The following is a 14,302-nucleotide window of genomic DNA, read 5'->3' on the forward strand; positions in this document are numbered from 1 at the left end:
ACTTAATAACCCAGAGTCATTTACACTGGTTATGTGTGTTCATTAAATATCAATTGTCAACACGTGCCAGACACTCAATTGTAGTCCTTAATAAGATCGATCAGTGATAAATAGCAACTGTGAAAATAGTGCAAAAAGATCTCAAGCACTGGAAGAAAGGGCAAAAAAATTATAAAGCTGTAAAACTATGTACAAGTTTGAATAAAAATCATATAAACCTTTTAACTAATGTTCTGACTTGTTTTTCTTTCAGCATGCTTTCCTATTTATAAGAAACCGTGTCAGACTTCCTGGAGAGGCACTTCAGGAAAACAAAATAAAATCAAAAACCAAAGCGTTTGTTGGTTATAAAACTAGCTGCCATTAGACTGCCTACTAAAATAACACTTGTCGTTGATCAGGATTCGTTTGAATAATTAGCAGATAAAGTGACTGAAATGTTTGCATCTGAAAGCAGGCAGCACTGCTGATGTTGGAGAACCCCGGACTCGCTCCGTTCTTCATCAAGTCTCTGCTTTACTGCTCTGACTGAGGTTTGAAGTAGTCTTCTGTCCGAAATACACTGGGAAGCTCCGGATGTCTTTGTGACTGCCTTCTTGGGCTTGCAGGTTTCTAAAAGGAGTATTAAAAATATAAATAAATAAATAAATGTAACCAGTTCTGCAACTTTCAGAATATGCAAAACAATAAGACAGACATGCATATATATGGGACAGAAGGTGGTTTTCAAACAACAAAACAAGAGAAGTACAGTTTGGTTAAAAAAAATAATAATAAATCCTTGATTTACAGAAGGTTTATACAGTTGAAGTCAGTTATTAGCCCCCCTGTATATTTTTCCCCAAAATTTCTATGTAACGGAAAGACTTTTTCCACCCATTTATAAACATAATAGTTTGTATAACGCATTTCTAATAACTGATTTCTTTTATTTTTGTCATGATGACAGTACAGAATATTTTGCTAAATATTTTTCAAAGATACTAGTATTTAGCTTAAAGTGCCATTTAAAGGCTTAACTTGGTTAATTAGGTTGTTTAGGCAAATCATTGCATAATGGTTCAATCGAAAAAAATATTGCTTAAGAGGGCTAATAATACTGACCCAAAAGGTGCGTATGTAAGGTGGACACCTAGTGGTTGAATTAGGTATTGCACTTGTTCAAAACACACAAGCGCAGGCAGCCAGATTGACAAACACCAACAGCAGTGTGCCTAACTTTCGAGCATAAAGGCTGATTTAAATCGTGTTCTAAATAAAAGAAATGACGCGCTTAATAAGGAATATTTTCCATATTAAACAGTTTTTGTTCCAACCAACACCTCGAATTTATATTTTAAAAAGACCTATTTTCACAGGTAAACAACAGGATAAACTGACAATGATCACCTCAGGTACACCTCATGTGCTTTATTCAGAGTTAAATGTTAATGATGCGAGTTTGAATGCCATTTTACATGATATTTATTGCCATACTACTGAAAGCAGTAGCAGATAGTTCACCTCAGATCTTGAAAATAAAATAAACCTTTTGAAATTGAACTTTAGAACTGTGACAAATTTCAGTGATTTAGCATGTACATTTAATACTGTTAAAGAGGTTTAATATGTATTAATTAGATTCTAAACCCATTTCGTAGGAGTGCAGTAAGTGCACATATATTCTGTACTTCTAAATGGCTGTATTTAAATTTGTGTGTCGTTTCGTCTGGTGCAAACAGCCCAGTTGCTTATCACTGCAAATCGCATCACGTAGCATGTTGTTAGGCCACGGGGTTACAATGTAACCTGCTCACCTAATGTTATAGTTTGTAATGTTTTTGTTATTTGCTAATTAATAACCACCTCATGAGAAACTTTGAATCGGTGTCTCATTTCAGAGTCTGTTACTGTCCACCAGAGGTCACATTTCAGTCACGGATGTAGAATTTGAGCGCTTTCCTAACTGAATGAATGAGATACACTCTTTTCCACAAAGGCAACCTGGAGTGATAAAATATAATTGGCTAAAGTGGCATCAGGTGCGTTCAATGACCAAAACAAAAACAGCGTTCCGGCATGGAAAACACATTTTCAAAGCAGAATATCTGACTTTAGCATTGCTTTTCAGATAAACAAGAATGTTCACTTAGCATGTTTCTTAAATTTCTGCAAATATGTATTTTTATGCTTTAGAAGAGTCAAAAACTTACATAAGAATGTTTTTTCAAAATTAAAAACTGCTTTTATTCTAGCCAAAATAAAACAAACAAGACTTTCTCCAGAAGAAAAAAAATTATAGGAAATACTGTTATAAATTCCTTGCTCTTTTAATCAACATTAGGGAAATATTTAAAAAAGAAAAAAAATTTACAGGAGGGCTAATAATTTTGACTATTTATAATAACCGTTTATGGGACATAAGGTGGTTTTCAAACAACAAAACAAAAGTCCCGTTTAGCAAAAAAAAAAAAAAAAAAAGTGCATTGTGAGTGTGCATTGATTATTATATTTTATCAGTAAAAAAAAAAAAAAAAAAAAGACAATCATACATTTTACCATGATTTACAGAAAGTTTATATATACCAAAAATATGTTGGCCATATTTAGAGCAAGCAGGTAGTTCCAGTCAGTTTTGCACTTCCCTCAAACATTAGTAGTAACCATGTAACCGATGGAGAACCAAATTGCAAATATGCTCAAAAAACGTGCAAAGAAGTAGCTAACACATGTTTCTATAAGCTATTAAGTATGCTTGTGTCATTTAAATGCACACACACAATCTCTCTGCATGTGACTAATTTATAGTGAGGACTATCTAACATGTCATAACTGATGAAAACAGAAAAAGCAGGATGTATCGGTTTCATGTCACATGGTTCTTTGCCTCCACGTCATGCATTTAAATCCATAATGCACAGCAATCCTTTGATTATCCCCTACATGTATTTCAAGTATAGATCAGAGTGTGTAATTTCATTTTTACATAAATATACCTACCTACCTTTTACACTGAATGATGAATGTTTTCTTACTTATATTTTGGCATTTTATTATAACTTATCCGAAACATAGAAATGTAGATAATTTCTATGCATGGGACTTCCCACCTTTGACACATGTGTATGTTCAGACTCACATTTAAAAAACCTGGTACGTTCATTGTGCGGAAGATCTTTTTGAAGGCTCCTGGTATTGTTCCGACTTCACCTTCAACTTGAGTTACTTGTTCCTCCATTGCATTGACATTGGCTCCGACCATTTTGACAAAGGCCTGAGAATGAGACCATACACTTGACATAACAAAAGAAAAATGCTTTATATCATTATGATTTAAACACCAATTCAAGTTAGTACCTCTAATTTGTCAATTTTCCTATAAATCTCTCTCATCTCTTCAGATTTCCTTTGTATCTGTGGTAGGTTTTCATTCACCACCTGCGAGGTGTCATTTCGAATCTATTAAAAAAAACAGGTTATTGTCTAACTTTCTATGCATTTACAAAATATGCAGAGTTATCAATTAAACTCATTTGGCCACATAACTTTAAACAAGAAGAGTTAAATATGTGGAAAAAGTTTATTATGAAAATTGTCTTGAAACTTTGTGCTGATTTGGATATTTTTTCCATTAGATTTATACATTTACCTTTATTCTAATAATACATATCTCATGTAAAGGTCAGTCATTTCCATTAAAACATTTTAATAACTTCACTTTGGTCAGTTTGAATCTAAGCAGTGGTTTATTTATTTATTTTTGATTATATGGTATTAAACATTTATTTACATATTTTTATTTCACGTTTTTTTACCAGTGTAACAATTTTTGTTTTAACAATTTACATTTAAATGCTATTGCTATTCTTTAAATACGTCCTATAATCATTAATTTTAATTCTAATTCTAATAATAATAATAATAATAATAATATCTATAATAAATACTTTTATTATTATTATTATTATTATTATTATTATTAACTTTTAACATCAGTAACTTTACATAATGTTTATGGTTGCACCTCTCTTTTGAAATGATTATTTCAGTAAATTTATGAACTTTCACATTACATATCTAGGAAGATATCAAGGGCAGGCTGCATATTCATACGTTATAGCTACTCAAACTTAGGGCTGATTGATTTGGCCTTTAATTCAAACATTTTAGCTCGATTACAATTAATGAACGGTTATTTTATTTATTTATTTTATGTTTTTTGCCTCATAGTTTACTGACAAGTTTTGTACAGCAAATATGCTCACATATTACAAGTGAGACATTTTTAATGTAGGGTGGATTACTTGACTTTAAAATAATTTAAGTAAACGCACACTATCTATTATTATTTTTTGAACATCATCGCTAACCAACTGAAATAACAACACACATTCTCTAAAATACCGCACTCCTTCGTCACTGCTAACAAACCAACCAATCACAAAGCTTGTGCTACGAGTCATTGTGACGTGTAAGTAAATTTTTTTGAGAGGTGTGCGGGTATGCAAAGGCTGCGCCGGACTGTACACGTGCCCTTGGCAGAAGTATAATATCATTATAATTATATAATAAAGTATAAATCACAATAAAATAAGTATAATTCAGCCTTAATAGAGTAGGGTCACGTGACTCAACACACGGTAGGGAAAGTAATTGAAACAAATTGACCTGGAAAATTAGATTGATTATAAGTTCTGAATGTCAATTTCGATTAATCACCCAGCCCTACTAAAATTTACATTAGCAGAGATGAAGTTTGTATGGAGCAGCACTTTATGTAAACCTCCAAAACACTGAAAACGTTGCTATAATGAGCTGCTCACAATAAAAGAACAGTGCTGTGATTTAATAAGCATGCTAAACTGCCTTCTTTAATGTTGTTAGAGAGTAAAGTGTTTTTAGAAATTTGTCCACGCCGATTTGTACCCACATTGGCTAATTTTTGTGTTAAGTTTACAAGAACAACAATGCTGTTAGTGTTTAATACACTGTAAAAATGCTGGGTTACCCACAACAATTTGTCTTGGGAAAACATGATGGAATTAAGTTAGATAATCATTAGCTTTTACAAATTTAAATGGATTAAACATAAAGCAACGTAATCTCAAGAATTGTGTTGATTTAGCTCATTTTGTACAAGTAGTTTGAACAAGTTACAAAACTAATTTTTTTCGAGTGTAGTGAATTTACAATTTTGCACATAATGAGTGTGGCTACACATAAAATACTTTACAAGACTACACAAAAAGGGGACATGTAAAAATCTAAACCGTAAGATTAACATTTAAAATGCCAACTCATCGATCTTACCATATCAAGCATACCAACAAACTCATCAACTCTTGTAAGCATTTCCTCCAGGCTTTTCTCTAAGCACAGGACCTGCACAGCAAAAGAAAAAGGAAACACGATAAAGTCAAGAAAAAGCACATGACATACTGTGTGCATATTATACTTGTGTGTGCATGTGACAGTAATGTTAAGAGAGATGAACGGTAACCTGACTGCCTTAAAGAATTCATAAAGCAGTCAAGTGTAAACAATTCAACACAATTAAGTCAGCAGTACAGAGAACAAGTCAGGCTTTATTTAACCCATATCATGCTCCACTAATTAGGCTCCATAACAACACTGAGGTTAAAGATGAATGGGAGAGACTCTGATGGGTCAAAGACAAAACAGTTTCTTGTCCATTTAATGGATGTCACCAAAATAGTTACTACGCATTCTTCAATATATGAGGTATGGAATAACTCTGCACACAATTAACTAACTACATACAAATCTGAATCAATTCAGTTCAATTGATCTTAATTTATATAGCGCTTATACAATGTAGAAAATTGTGTCAAAGCAGCTTAACATAGACGTTCTAGTAAATTGAAACTGTGTCAGTCCAGTTTTCAGAGTTGAACTTCAGTTTAGTTCAGTTCAGTGCGGTTTAATAATAACTGCTGAAAGTCCACACACTGAAGAGAAATCCATTGATGCGCAGCTCCATAAGCCCAAATCCAAGTAAGCCAGTGGTGAGGAACAAAACTTCACCAATTGCCGAAAGTGAAAGGGAAAAGAAACCTCAAGAGAACTAGGCTCAGTTGGGCACGACCATTCCTCCTCTGGCCAAACTTCTTGTGCAGAGCTGCAGTCTAGGCGCTGGAGAACGCTAAACGTCCATCATGAATCGGCTTTCTTTATGGTAAGGAACTTAATAGTTCTACCAATGATTAAGCTGCTCTCATTGTGTCCATCACAGTCAACATAAGTTTCTTGTTATTAAAGTCATTATTTGGTTTTGGCAAAAATAATGCTTCTCATTGAAATGAGCAAAAGTAATTGTTTGTGAATGGGAAATCAAGTAACCATAGTGTACTTCATTTATAACTGTAACATTGGGCTCATTTTGTATTCATTTGTGAAGATTATGATTTGATGAACAAAAGGTGTAAAGATGAACTGAGGTGGGGGTTATCATGCTCATTTTGATCAATCCCATTAGTGGTTTTTGAGCGTCCTGTGTTTAAATCCCAGCTCACACACCTTTCCCGATCTCTCCAATTTCGCTTCATCAACTTCTCTTCAACACATTTCATCAGATTGTGTGTAAATGATCATCATTGCTATTTTGAATTTACTAACCACTAATGTTTTAGGTTGCAGACATTTGAGCACAATATATTTGCTAGCAAATCATTTGGTGGATAATCACATTAGTGGTTTGTAAAATGAAAATAGCAAGTGATAATCATTTACACATAATCTGATGTTTTGTGTCATTCACACCAGATGCACAGTTTAGGTTATTAGAAAGTTTACATTATAATTCTCCCAGTTAAACAGCCACTTACTTTTATGTATTTTGGGAGAAGTTGATGATTTTATGTGTTGTAAATCCAGCAGCTCTAATCTCTCCACTGCAGCACATGCGGTAGTATCATGTGAAAAATTAGACAAGCAAGAGCAATGTTTGAAAAAACCTTAACGAAACTAGTTCCAACTTGGAAGTACAACAAACTCATAAGTAGTTTGGTTATACAAAGTTCTTTAAGTACTTGGTCTAGGATTTGTATGAAAGCACATTTGCTTAACACTTAATAACTCTGAATGTAAAACATTTTATGATCAGCCCCTTAACTTTTCTTGATTCAGAAATATTTTTTTGCCAATAATCCAAATGCCAAGGGGGATTACAAAACCCAAACAAACTTATGCAATGTTGTTCTTTTAAATCTGTTGTTTCCTTCATAGCACCCGGCAATTGTCATTTACTATTATTCATTCATTCATTCATTTTCTTTTCGGCTTAGTACCTTTATTCATCTGGGGTCGCCACAACGGAATAAACCACCAACCTATCCAGCATATGTTTTACGTAGCGGATGCCCTTCCAGCTGCAACCCATCACTGGGAAACATCCATACACACTTATACACTATGGACAATTTTTGCTTACCCAATTCACCTATAGCGCATGTCTTTGGACTTGTGGGGGAAAAACGGAGCACGCGGAGGAAACCCACGCCAACACAAGGAGAACATGCAAACTCCACACAGAAATGCCAACCGACTCAGCCGAGGCTTGAACCAGCGACCTTCTTGCTGTGAGGCGACAGCGCTACCCACTGCACCACCATACTATTATTATTATTCCTTTGATTGACAACAGGCCAGTGTAGAATCACAGCAAGTGAAGTGGGAAAGAACAATGAGCCATGCTGACACATATTGTACAAAAAATTTTCACAGGTTTTTTTTTTTTTTTTGACTGTCTACACTATTGGGGATATACATTTGGAAACCAATTTTTTTTTTTTTATTATTATTTTAACATTTTGACCTTCCATCCACACAAAGATGGCACTTTTGTCTAGACAGAACAGAGCTTTTTGTGGATAAAGCCGAAAACTGAGGTATTTGAGAAGGAGGCTGCGTTTAATCTTGTGATGCATGTTGAACTGACAGACATCCAATACACTAGTATGTGCAAGTTATTAGCTCTTCATTTTCATTGCGATGCGTTATTGCTTTCTACAATCTTCTTCACTTTTATTACAGAAGAGACGACAGAAATGTATTCTCAATTGTTGTTCTGTGTGACTGTTACATGCACAAATGCAGTGAGATTATATATCTAGAACTTTCTTAGCATTTCAGTGTGGATGAGACACTTCTGGAAAAGGTTTTAAAATGCTTGTGTGGGCAGAGAGCATTTGACACCATGGGCCCTATCTTACATTCGGCGCAATAAGCTCGCTGAAAAAAACATATTGAGAAACAGCCTGGGCGTTTGGTGGTTGGTTGATTGATTGATTTGGTTGGTTGGTTGATTGGTCGGCCGATTGATTAATTGATTGATTTGATTGAATGTTTATTCTTACAAGCTTTTTAACAGAAGTTTATTTATAAGTATGCCTACTGACAAACCGTTGAAGTATGAAAACTTTATCTTTTTCATCTGAAAGTAAAGGTTTATGCAAGTCAAATTTATTTATTTAGTAGAAAACATTTTACATGAACACATATGCTAGTTTTTGTTGTTTTCTTGAAATAAGTATGCACATTTCATAAACATGACTATTTATGAGTTAGAAAGTCAAACGAATTCAGTTAAATTGACTTATTAAACCTTTCACATTGGTTAATTACTTATTCTATTTTTGTTGTTGGCGTCACGGTGGTGCAGTGGGTAGCATGATCACCTCACAGCAAGAAGGTTGCTGGTTCGAGCCTCAGCTGGGTCAGTTGGCATTTCTGTGTGTTTGCATGTTCTCCCCATGTTTGCATGGGTTTCCTCCGGGTGCTCCGGTTTCCCCAACAGTCCAAAGACATGCTGTGTGAATTGGGTAAGCTAAATTGTCCGTAGTGTATGTGTGTCAATAAGAGCAGGGGCGTGGTGGACATTTTAAAAGTGGGGGGTGGGGGGCTTCTATATGAGATCATACGTTCATATAAGTAGTAGTCACCCGTTTCTAAATGGTCTGTCTCTAAAAGTGAGGGGGACGGATCCCCCCGTCCCCCCCGGTTGCTACGCCCCTGTGAGAGTGTATGGGTGGTTTCCCAGTGGTGGGTTGCAGCTGGAAGGGCATCCGCTGAGTAAAACATATGCTGGATAAGTTGCCGGTTCATTCCGCTGTGGGGACCGTTGATTAATAAAGGGACTAAGCTAAAAAGAAAATGAATGAATGAATGATTTTTTGTTGTTATTTGGGATGGGTAAATTCAAGAATTTCAAAGAATTGCTGTTTTTAATTAATAAAAAAGTTGTTTAAAGAGATTACTGTAACAAAATGTTTTGATTTATGGTATAAACAACGATTTTTCGAAAGTGCTAAAACATATTTTAACTGCGCTATCATGGTTACAACTTGTTCCCAAGAACCCAAAACATCTCGCTTGTTTAATTCCTCTACAATCCCATTCCAAACCCTTTGTGAAGCTGCTCATCTCCTCTGACGTAAAAGAAGTCTTAACAGGTCATCTGCATTCATATTTACTCAGCTGTAGACGGAACTTCGTAAAACCTGCGTCGTTCGCCAGTCATAACGTCACCTGTGTGCAGTCTACATACTGATCAGCTCACGACATAAAGGCACGGACTTCCCAAACCGGGACCATCTCAACTTTAGTTACTTCCTCTACCCGACGCGAGCAAAATATTAAAGAGGGAAGCTATTAGTCATTGCGCCTTTTTAAAGCAATCTGACTAAAACATTTATTTGTTTTATTGATTTGAAGCGTGGCAAGGAACCTGTCACCTCCCTGTTGCTTTGCTATAAAGCCGAGCGCGCGAGCCAGAACGGTCACGGAGACGCGCATCGTACGCGCGCATTGAAGAACTGTGTTATATGTGGAGGAAACTGTTCACGCACAGCTGACAGAAGAACACTGTTCAACATACTCGAACAAAACGACGTTTAGCTTGCGTTTTATACTTTGAAGTGCTTTGGGGAAGGAAAAAGGGAAAGTTACAGGGTGCAACATGAAATTTATTTTACCGACTGTAGTCATTTTTGTTGTTTTGTGTCAAGTTTTTGGAGAAGAACTGGGTCCGAAAGAAGACCTTGATTACTGGACAGGCAACAATCAGATACAGGTAAGGTTTTTTTAATCTCTAATGTTGTATAAAAACGTTTTGCAGATCAAATAAAACCTACTGGAACTATTTAACATGTTTAGGGGTGGATTTAAGATTAGTAACCTAATAAAAATATTATCGTCATGTCTATATATTTAATAATAACTATATAAAATCGTATTTTTTTTTCATTATGTTGATTAAATAATGTCATTATGTCATAATAAAATAAAGTTAGTGACATTTCACATGAAGCAAATTTAATATATGTTTTGTTTTAAAGAAATTTAATAAATGTATTACCAATTATTATTGAATTACTGTGAAATATCAATCAGCAACATTAAATATTTTATGACTGTTCTTATTTTACATTTACAATTTCACATTGTTATTATTGATTTATAGTCACAAATTCAGAACTAAAGAGTATCTGTAAATATTACAAATTCTAACATAACCCCAAGACTGTAACATACTTAATTAAAATGTAATGCAATACATGTTATATTGACAGTACTAATTTTAATTGAAAAATAATTATAATATGAGATGTATTAATTCGTTTTATTGGGTTTTCAGATTCAAACACAAAGCATGCAGGTCGCTGTCCAGTGCTGAATCAGTCAATGCTCTTATTGCTTGTTTGAATGGAACACACGTTTCTCATTTGACATTGCGGGTTGGAAGACAGCCAAGCACTTATATCTTAGCCGCTTTTTGTGTCCATAAACTGCATCTTGCAAATAGCCTCCGTTGTAAATGATTTCTGCGTTCAAAATCTGTAATGAAAAACACTATCATTTGGTCAGCTCTCTATTGGGATGATCTGAAGGGTACAATTTGTATCAGAAACTGCTGCTATTTCATGCGTGAGTGGCATCTGTATGCTGGAGGTCTAATGTTCCACTAATCAAATCATCTTTCGCAGGATGAGTGGATTCAGTCGGATCCTTTCAGGGAGATACTGAGACGCATGACGAGGAAACCCCGACCTCATCAGTTCATCGGTCTGATGGGGAAACGTCCTCTGGTAAGACCAAACATGCAAACTGTAAAATATTCAGATATTAACTAGAATGCGTCACATTATAACAGTGCTTTGACCTGTAACTGACATCCCTTTCATTCTTCCACCCACACAGCAAATGCACAGATCACACGAAAAAGTAAGTGATCTATGCAAAAACACTGCACTGCATATTATTTGCTAAATGCTCACATTTGCCTAAAAGCAAAGACACTTCAAGAAAGATTTACATATACAATCATGCAAGGACATATTCATGTTAGAAGAAAAGAGACTTTCAGCCTTGATCATTTAACAAGCTCAATGATAAAATGGAAGTGTTTTAGAGATACATGATTCCTCTTAATGGAAGCTCACATCCTCAAGGTCAATTTCACAGAAGAAAAAACATAAATGTAAAGACATTAAATCCTTGAACGGCACTCTAGACTTAAACAATATCACAGAACTGAGCTGAGCAGATTACTTACAAATAGCAGGCTGTCACTGATTACAATTTACATGATGAAAATTAGTAGTCAGTAATGTAGTCTAGATTTTAGGTCATGTGTTTTAAAAATAATTGGATTACTTGTAGAATACTTGTGCTTACATTGTTGTGAATAGGACAACTGTTATAGAAAACTATGAAGATATTCCAGTCTTTGTCCCTAACAATATAAAACAATTCCCAAACTCAAATAAATTAAGAATCTGTATATGGTTTATGAGTTAATTAGGCATTAATAATTAATTACATCAATAAAACATGGAAACTTCCAATTTTGTATTATTATTTTGTTTACCTTCATGTTAGTATACCAATATATTGCTGATCCTCAAAGCTAAACATCATCACACACCGTAAGCGTACATTTCTGGAATTTTCTTTTGGTCAAAATATGATGAATAAATCATGACTATTGCATAAATAGTCTGTAATGATGTAATCTATAAAAATTAACTGATATTTCATAAATTTTTAAAGAAATAATTGCATACCACTACATTTTGTGGAATACAATTACAATATATACACATACATGAGTGTGCATATATGTGTGTGTGTATACGTGTTGTGACATATCAGGACACAAATCTGTATAATGACATGGGTATCACACAGGTATTACAAAAACGAGGTGAAATATGAGGACTTTGGTGACGTCCTCGCTTCTCAAAAAGCTTATAAATCCCACAAGATGAGTTTAATCAGACAGTAAAGCTGCACAGTCTCCTGTGATGGTTGGGTTAGGAGTAGGGTGGGGTGAGGGCAATACAATATACGGTTTGGACCGTATATTATATATATATATATATATATATATATATATATATATATATATATATATATATATATATATATATATATAAATATATTATATTATTTTTTCCCCTAATTGTCTTCTAGGGCATAAAATCAATTCTTTTGTGGGGCTGATGGGCAAAAGAAGCCAAGAAGCCAGGTAAGAACTGCTAAACCTTTTATTTAGTTATAATTTTTGGGTAGTTTATTACAAACATCTATAAACACAGTGCTCAGCATATACAAGTCTATAATATCTTTTAAATTCATATTTTTAATAGAAGCTATACAATATTATATCTGCATGTATATTAGATTAGTCAATACTGAAGCCAAATCTAGAGCTTATCTAACAAAATAACTCATGAAACGGTCCAAAACTAGTACAACATTTATATTATAGAAAAATATTAAATACAAATTTAAAAAAGAGGAACAATCAAGAGAAAGAAAAAACTGAAGAATTTAGATTTATTTTTTGGCAATATTTAGCTTGAATTTAATTGTATTATCCTTCAATTTCTAAATATGTTTGGTGACTAAAATTTATTTTAATATTATCTGTTAAATAAATCTGTTTTGTTCAAATGCACCAAAATACATAGCCTATATTCACTGAGAAATGGATAAAAAATATGCATTTTCAGAATGGGGTGTACTCAATTATGTTGAGCACTGTGTCTCTATAAATTTTATTATGATCCATTTGTAACCCTGACCCTCTCTCCTCAGAGTCGTATGAATGGGGAACAGTACAGATCTACGACAAAAGGCGTTAAACGGATCATCTTCACACTCGCTCCCTAAAGGATCATTCCATTCTGTGATACCCTTTAATTTTATTTTTATTCAGGTCAGAAATAAAGGATTTGTTTTGCATTGTGGTGATATGGCTGAGCCGCACCTGTGCAAGTTTATTTACTCATTTACACAGACCAAATGTGTTTCTGTCACAACATCTCTCCCCGTGTGTGTGCGTGTGTGGAGCATTAAAATCAAAGCTGCGTCCTTTCTAAGGTACTCAGAGATCTGTGCTGACAATGTCAATCCATAGTGCCTCATAGTGTTTTCACCATGACTGATGATGTTCTGTAATACCGACGGTCCTGCGCATGTCCTGTCACTGCTATACGAGCAAAGGTTTTGCTATCTTGATATCTCTGTGTGATTGTAGCTTGATATTAAAGATATTTTCTTTATTGGTGGAACTTTTAATTCCTTTGTTGTATCGTTAAATGAGTGGCGTATCGCGCTCTCGTGTGTTTCTCAAAGTGACGCGCTCTCTCCACCTACAGGCCGCCAGGAATATTGCAGCCATCAAATTAACAGGTTTACTTTTAGCGTTCACCCAAAAGATGCAATTTACTCAATATTTACTCACGTTTAAGTGGATCCAAAACTCACACATTTGTTAAAAGATGATATTTTGAAGAATGGTAGCAATTGATATTTTAACAACTGGAAATAATATATATTATGGAAGTCAGTGGCATCACGTTTTCAACATTCTTTAAAATATCTTCATTTGCATTGCAATAAATGCTGGGTTCCACACAATTCCTTCATGTCATCACAAAACAAATAAGTTAACCTAATGGTTTTTACAATTTTAAGTTGATGCAATATAAAACAATTAAGCTGACCTAAATGAAAACAACGACAACAAAACAACTCAAGTATCATTTTAGCTCATTCTAAATAACTAGCAGCATAAATATATTAAATAAAGTGTGTGTGTGTAACTAAAAAGAAACTTAAACGTGGAACAAATGAAGGGTGAGTGAATTTTTGGCTGAACTATCCCTTTAACCAAGCAAAATTGCAAGAAAAAAAAAAAACTAAAATTACAGCAACAAAGCACATCACAACTGGTGTTTCGATTAAACTCTTTATCAATCTCATGACCAGAACTTTCAATACAATAACTCCAGCATTA

At 34.3% G+C, this 14,302-nt stretch overlaps 1 protein-coding gene across 1 annotated transcript; it reads left to right on the plus strand.

The window, feature by feature from the left end:
- Positions 1 to 9,557: 9,557 nt before the first annotated feature.
- On the plus strand, positions 9,558 to 13,145 carry LOC130246439 (protachykinin-like). The gene is made up of 5 exons (XM_056479383.1): positions 9,558 to 10,069; positions 10,983 to 11,077; positions 11,189 to 11,220; positions 12,472 to 12,520; positions 13,091 to 13,145. Exons 1-5 carry the CDS (start codon positions 9,956 to 9,958, stop codon positions 13,143 to 13,145), a joined length of 345 nt encoding a protein of 114 aa, XP_056335358.1. The 5' UTR covers positions 9,558 to 9,955.
- The last annotated feature ends 1,157 nt before the right edge of the window (positions 13,146 to 14,302 follow it).

Source organism: Danio aesculapii, chromosome 19 (genome assembly GCF_903798145.1).
Source record: "Danio aesculapii chromosome 19, fDanAes4.1, whole genome shotgun sequence".
NCBI lineage: Eukaryota > Metazoa > Chordata > Actinopteri > Cypriniformes > Danionidae > Danio > Danio aesculapii.

Bases quoted from the DNA above. Each gene is read 5' to 3' on its own strand.
- LOC130246439 (XM_056479383.1), top strand. From the start codon at position 9,956: ATGAAATTTATTTTACCGACTGTAGTCATTTTTGTTGTTTTGTGTCAA. The intron at 11,221-12,471 runs GTAAGTGATCTA...ATTGTCTTCTAG, and splicing joins TGCACAGATCACACGAAAAA to GGCATAAAATCAATTCTTTT. The intron at 12,521-13,090 runs AGCCAGGTAAGA...CCCTGACCCTCT, and splicing joins ATGGGCAAAAGAAGCCAAGA to CTCCTCAGAGTCGTATGAAT.